The sequence below is a fragment of the Prosopis cineraria genome, unplaced genomic scaffold (genome assembly GCF_029017545.1).
Source record: "Prosopis cineraria cultivar Desert tree isolate PC_DT_omini unplaced genomic scaffold, ASM2901754v1 PC9, whole genome shotgun sequence".
Taxonomy (NCBI): Eukaryota; Viridiplantae; Streptophyta; class Magnoliopsida; order Fabales; family Fabaceae; genus Prosopis; species Prosopis cineraria.
Genome location: NW_026555340.1, coordinates 14,644,482 through 14,651,318, shown reverse-complemented (window position 1 = coordinate 14,651,318; position 6,837 = coordinate 14,644,482). Strand labels below are relative to the sequence as shown.

Here is a 6,837-nt window from a genome sequence, read left to right as displayed (position 1 = left end):
GAACAATTATCCTATGAATGAATTTTAGAATTTGGATTTGATTAGTTATGACTAGACAACTGCGTTGGTTGGTTGTAATCCAACTGTGGTTTTGCTTCATTCTTGTTTGAGATATGTTTCCTAAATGATCTTAGATGTGGATGTGTTGTGGTCAATTGTACACCCTAGAGTGGACTTTGGTTTGGTCATGTTATTAAATTGTGAAAAGTATTGTTTGAGCTCATATTAGGTATTGATAATTAAATTTATGTTTGGAAAGTGTAGTTTATCTGACTAAACTTCAGTGTGCTTATTATGGGTAGTGTACACTTTAGTCATTTTCTCAACTTTTATTCGTGCTTATTTAATTATGATTTTCAATCAATATTGGTTTCAACGTGACACCATTAGGTTCACTTTATTTAACATTATTTTCCATTGATATTTGTTTTTGTAACTTATTTAGTTCCTAAATTATCATGTTAACCTTATTTTGTCATGTTTAAATCTTTTTTATCATGATAGATTCTTTTCTACCATGATAGCTCATTTTAAAAAATATTTTATGATAAGAAAAAATTTTCCTACCATAATAAACTTTATAACAATAATTTTTATTTTTAATTATCACAGTCGTCCCTTTTCTATTATAGCAAGATTTTGGATTTACTTTTTATAAAATTCTTTCTATCATGGTAGAAAGATCTTTGCTACCATGATTTTACTCTTAATTATCATTGTAGCCTTATTTTATTATGTTTAAATATTTTCTATCATCATATATCCTCTTCTACCATGGTAACTTATTTTAAGAAATATTTTATTATAAAAGAAGCTCTTACTATATGTTAAACTTTGTAACAATGATTTTTATTTTTAATTATCATGGTATTCCTTTTTTTATCATGGTAGGATTTTGGAAAAAATATTTTTACTCTTTATTATCATGGTAAACCTTTCTCTACTATGGTAAATGTTTAATTGTTAACGTGTCATCATTTAATTGTATTTTTGTAAAAATTTGGAGGAAAATTTTGAGAGTGTTACACATTACTCCTTGAAAAATAGCTTTTGCTAAATTTATACCATTATCCTAAAATATTGTAAATTAAGAGGTTGCTACATAGGATTAAAATAATATGACTTGGTGTATTTTTATTAGAAAGAGTGTAACCAAGATGGTGTAAGATTTTTTCCCAAATTTAGTACTCAAGTCTTCTCCATTCATAAAAATATAGAAAAATTAGAAAGTCAATGTTTGAAGCATTTTCCTTAATATTAAAACGCTTCCGACGTTTTAAAATTAGGATAATTCAATTTATATATTATTAGTAGTAGTACTAGTAAATCTGTTAGAGTCAATACATCTTAATTTCAAGATTGGTCATTTTGAATTTTTTTTTAAATAGAAATCTTCAAAAAATCGTGCTCAGATTGATAAAATAATTTTTATTTTAAATTTAAATTTTGGACTACAATTTCCAAGATGAAAGAATTAACTATTTTAGTATATATTTTTTTGTTTAGTTAGTTCAATTTATATATTATTATTATTATTATTATTATTATATTAGTAATAAATCTGTTAGAGTCAATACATCTTAATTTCGAGATTGGTCATTTTGAATTTTTTTAGAAAAACAGGAATCTTCAAAAATCGTCCTAAGATTGATAAAATAATTTTTATTTAAATTTAAATTTTGCATTAAATTTCCAGATGAAAGAATTAACTTTTTTAATATATATTTTTTGTTTAGTTAATTCAATTTATATATTATTAGTATTAGTAGTAGTAATAAATCTGTTAGAGTCAATACATCTTAATTTCGAGATTGATCATTTTGAACTTTTTTTTTTAGAAAAACTGGAATCTTCAAAAAATCGTACTCAGATTGATAAAATAATTTTTATTTAAATTTAAATTTTGCACTACATTTTCCAAGATGAAAGAACTAAATCTTTGAATATGTATTTTTTGTTTAGTTAATTCAAGAGAAATTTTGGTAGACTTATTTAAACTGTTTTTTTATTTTATATTTTTTTTTCAGTTTATTTAATTTTTTTAATTGTTAAATATTTGAAGATGAAGATTGTCTTTGACTTTGCGGACTTCTTTTGGCCAATTTTGACCTCGTAGACTTATTGTTTATCTTTCAAAGGGAATTCCCAGTGGGAAAAAGGACCATGATAAACTGAAATTTTGTAAAGCCTTATATAGTTATATCTGCATTCGATAACTAAAATAATTAAATCTGATTTATTTGAATTAAAATTTAAAACTCAAAATAATTTTTAAAATAGAAGATAATTAAGGAGGATCTTTTATTTTTATTCTCATTATCCTTTCAAAACTTAACATGTCTACAAATATGAGAGAAACAAACACACAAGATCCTTGAACAAATATCATCAAGAGCAATTGGCAAGCCGATTGATCAACTGATCAGGTAAGCATTTCTATTTTCTCTTCTTTATTTTATATTTTTGCTTTTGCATTCAAATACTTTGTACATCTTGTGTTACAAAATATATAGATAAGAAAGATATATGGCCTAGTATGAGTAGATATCAAAAATTCAAACACTATGACACTACCAACAAGAGTTGAACTAGAAGATAAAAATTTAGTCCATGACTCATATAGTCATAGAATCAAATTTATTATTGATATGAGGATCTTATTAATTTGTATATATGAGGTTCCTTGGTTGTGAAGAAGCCTTTAAAGCAAGAAATTACTACCTCCCCTTTCATTTGGTTCACTGAATCATAGGTGATGTAATGATAGAAAATGGAATAGAATGTAATGCTGATTATTATATGTTTGTTTGGTATGGTATTAGAAATGTTAAGATTAAATTAATTTTTTATATTTATTTTTATGATTTAAAAAAATGAAAAGACGGCAATGCCCCTCTCAAAAAAAATGTTATAGAAGAGACCTTTTTGGAACGAATTTCCTGAAATCTTCGTCCCTTCCAAAATTTCTTCTCCCCCACCATAATTAATTCCAAAATAAAAAATCAATTTAATTCAAAAGTATAAAAGAAATTCTAGAAATGACGACGAAGGAGGATGAGAAGATGGAGGCAAAACTGAAGGGTTTCAAATCTGATGGTCTGGTCATCAACGAGCTTGTGGGAGAGGGACGGTCTTTAAGATTTTTTTTTTTCATGAAAAATATATTTATTCTTTTTTTGGAAAAAAAATACTTTATAAAATCTTATGATATTTTTTTAATTTTTTTAATAGTTTTTGAAAGTAATCGGTAGATGAGAGAGATTGTGCTATAAAAATTTAATGATAAATTAAAATTTTAAAATAATTAAATAATAAATTCTTTTTGTGTAAATAGGTATCACAAAGATATTATAAAAGTCTAAACGTATCTAAATCATAATAATTTTTTATTATTGTAATTAAATATAAGGTAATATTTATTTTTTATAAAACCAATAAACTATTTAAAAGATCATTTATTTTTTAATCTTGAATAAAATGCACTTAAAACTTTAGTTCATTTCCTTATTGATAAAAGGCGATTAGTTTTTTTTATTTAATATGCCTCTCTTATATGCTTTGAGTTACATTGTAAATCAAAACACATCGTTTTAATCTATATTACTCTTTAATTTATATTGCAAATTGTTTGCGAATTTCAACCACATATATACGATGAACAAGAGGAAAATTTCATCATCTTCTTTGCTAAGTGATCAAAACATGAACGATTTTTTGGAAATAAGAGAGAATAAGAGTGGAAGATTAATATGTGAAAACGATAATATTAATGATTTTTGGCAAATGGTTCCAAGTGGATTTCAGTTTTGCCCTACAGAACAAGAGCTGATTATGGCCTATTTGAAGAAGAAAGTGATGGATGAGCCGTTAGAACCAAACCCAATCATTGAAGTTGAAATTTACAAGTTCAATCCTCAACAGCTATCCAGTAAGTTTCTTTATATCTTTTTTTTTTATGATTCAATATATTTTATTAATATTTTAAAAAAAAGTGCTTTATGTTTTGTCATAAGGAAAATTATAATTGTTGGTCTCCATATTTTTGGCATATTTTCATTCTCATCCTTGTATCTTTTTTCCATTACTCTTAGTCCTTAAAGTTTCATTTATTTACAATGTTAGTTTTTATATGTTTAAATATAATCATAAGGACTTAACAATGACTAACTTGTGCATAAACTTTGTTATTTTTTGTGATGACTTGTTAAAATTATGATGAGTTATATAAAAATTGAGCAAAAGGCTAAACAGCAAAAAAGCAAGATAGCATATCAAAATCCTTAAAAGTATTATGGATAAATTCTTAGAACAAAGAATACATGGCAACTAGAGTAGACAGGAATCAAACCTAATCATAATTTGAAATCTATTTTAGGCCAGGATTAGATCAATAACATTAAGGAAGAAAGTGATCAATAAATTGAAAATCTGAGCCACTATTCTTGCTTCCCACATTATTAATATACCTGGATGCCATATCATTATTCCATTAGTCATGGAAGCATAATTTAATGATGTTATATGAAACAAAGGACCACTTAGATAAGTTTATAAAATATTAAAAACTAAAACAATAGAAAATAAGCTTGAGGGATTAAATCAATAACTTTCTCAAGTATAAGGGATTAAAAGTTATGTTATCCTTGATTTATAGTTAATGATAATGAATCATTTCTTGCTGTGAAACACATCAATCTTATGAATAAACTAATAGTGTTTTCTATATTAATTAATTATAAACACAGGACAATATAGGAAGTATGAATCACAAAATGAGTGGTTCTTTTTCTCACCAATAGATAGAAAATATACAAACGGAAAGAGGCCAAAACGATCAACACTAGATGGATACTGGAAGGCAATAAGAAAATGTCAATCAATTCATTCAGAAGATGGAACAACTTTAATTGGTAAATGGAGAACTTTGGTTTATTACGAAGGCACTTATCAGCAAAGTAAGAAGACTCATTGGATCATGTGTGAGTATTTTCTGGATGAGATAACACATGCAAGAACAAGTCCTTTGGATATGAAGGTTAGTAATATATTGAGTTTTATACATAAGTAATTTACAATTAACTACTTCATTGAAATTAAGAAGAATTAGTTGAATCATTGATAGTGTTTGGAGAAATAAAGTTTTTCATTTTATCCATGTTAGATGCATCATCTTTTGAAAAGAGAAAACTCATTTCTCATATATAACATCCGATTCTGTTTATAAATAACTTTCAATATATTTTATTAGAGAACTATAGAAAACCTTAACCTTCCATTTGAAATGAGAGGTAACTAAGGGATAAAAGTAGAGGATAATGACTTTTTCTTTCCCTATCATTAAGTTTTTTTTCCCCCTTCAGTTTTTCTCTTCTTCAAGAAGGAAATGAGAGGAAAATAAGGGTAAAAAATGCCTTTTCCTTATAATTTTCTCCTTTAATTTTCTCTCATTCCCTATTTTCTTCTCATTCCAAAAAAATTCAAAAACTAGCTCATTACTTCTTTCTAAGAATTTAACAAGATTTTAACTTTGCCTTTATTAAAATATATTCCCTTCAGTCTTATTTATAACTCATTTATGCCAACATCATTAATACTGATATAATAAAAGTACAAAGAATAAAAGTAAGTGAAATTTTAAAGATAACTCTCAAGTAAAAAGTAAAAGCTAAACAAATCATATAATATTATTTTTATGTCTCTTTCTCTTTGGCTTTTCTAGGGTAGTTTGGACATTTCAATTTAAAACAAAATAATTTTATCAGCTAGTGACTTATAAAGTGAACTAAATTGTGCTTTTAGAAAACACCTAATATATAGGATCGAAAGGAGCACATACTTTAAATTTTTTTTTTCCCTCATCAACATTTAATGGGATAAAAAGGGAGGCTAGTGATAAAAAATTGATGACATATCTTATAATTAATACAAAAAAATTGTCTCTCTCTTCACCAAATTAAAAAAATTAAAATTGAAAGAAGGTAATTAATGGTCCATATTTTCATGTGATGTAGTTTTTTTAGAAAAAAGTTAACAATTTTTTTAGAAGATGACTTATATATAGAACCACCAAAAAGAGCATATAGTTTTCATTAATAAATTTTGTGATATTTTTAATTATTAGGATTACACGAAATTAAAAATTTCCCTTTCTCTAAATGATAATGATATTGTTTATGTACTTTTGTCTACTTCTGCAGTTGGATGATTGGGTTTTGTGTAAGATTTACAAGAACAATAAGAACTACAAGAATAGCTGTACTGAGAAGGAAACATGGTTAGAACCATTAAGAATGGAGTCAATTCAAATGACTTGTTCTTTACAAATATTGCCTCAACCTCCTCAATCACAACTTGAAAGCGACAACATGGATCAATTTCAGTTCAATAATCCTCATTCATCAGAAATCTCTCATGCTTTTCCTGGTCCCGCATCTTTTTATGAAATTATAAATAAAAAGTCAAGTTCAGATGATGTTTGGAAATACATAGATCTTGAGAATTTGGACACAGAAAACAATGATCCTATGGTCTCAAGCATGCTTCCTTCTATGGTGGACACAACTACATCATCAGTAACATTTCACCCAGAAATGGAGTCTTCAAGCTTCATATTCATCTAATGATCAATATACCATGGAGGATGTAATTAATTCTCATTATGCAATGAATATGAAAACAAAAAGAATATTTGTCATAAAATATTGTGAACTTCTTTGGGCAGTTTGAGGAATATTTATATGTTACTCCTCTGGTCCTATTTATAAGATATGGAGAGAATATTTGTTCTGATTCTATTTATATTCCACCTCAATGATTATTATGTCCATTATTATTTTT

At 26.1% G+C, this 6,837-nt stretch overlaps 1 protein-coding gene across 1 annotated transcript; it reads left to right on the top strand.

Annotated features, from left to right (window-relative positions):
* The first annotated feature begins 3,038 nt into the window (after window positions 1-3,038).
* On the top strand, window positions 3,039-6,620 carry LOC129319589 (NAC transcription factor 29-like). Its single transcript, XM_054964687.1, has 4 exons — window positions 3,039-3,130; window positions 3,795-3,928; window positions 4,800-5,035; window positions 6,198-6,620. Exons 1-4 carry the CDS (start codon window positions 3,039-3,041, stop codon window positions 6,618-6,620), a joined length of 885 nt encoding a protein of 294 aa, XP_054820662.1.
* Window positions 6,621-6,837: the final 217 nt, after the last annotated feature.

Excerpts from the sequence above, each read along its gene's own strand:
- LOC129319589 (XM_054964687.1), top strand. The coding sequence starts at position 3,039 with ATGACGACGAAGGAGGATGAGAAGATGGAGGCAAAACTGAAGGGTTTC. Across the intron at positions 3,929-4,799 it reads CAATCCTCAACAGCTATCCA|ATAGAAAATATACAAACGGA; the intron begins GTAAGTTTCTTT and ends TCTCACCAATAG. Across the intron at positions 5,036-6,197 it reads CAAGTCCTTTGGATATGAAG|TTGGATGATTGGGTTTTGTG; the intron begins GTTAGTAATATA and ends CTACTTCTGCAG.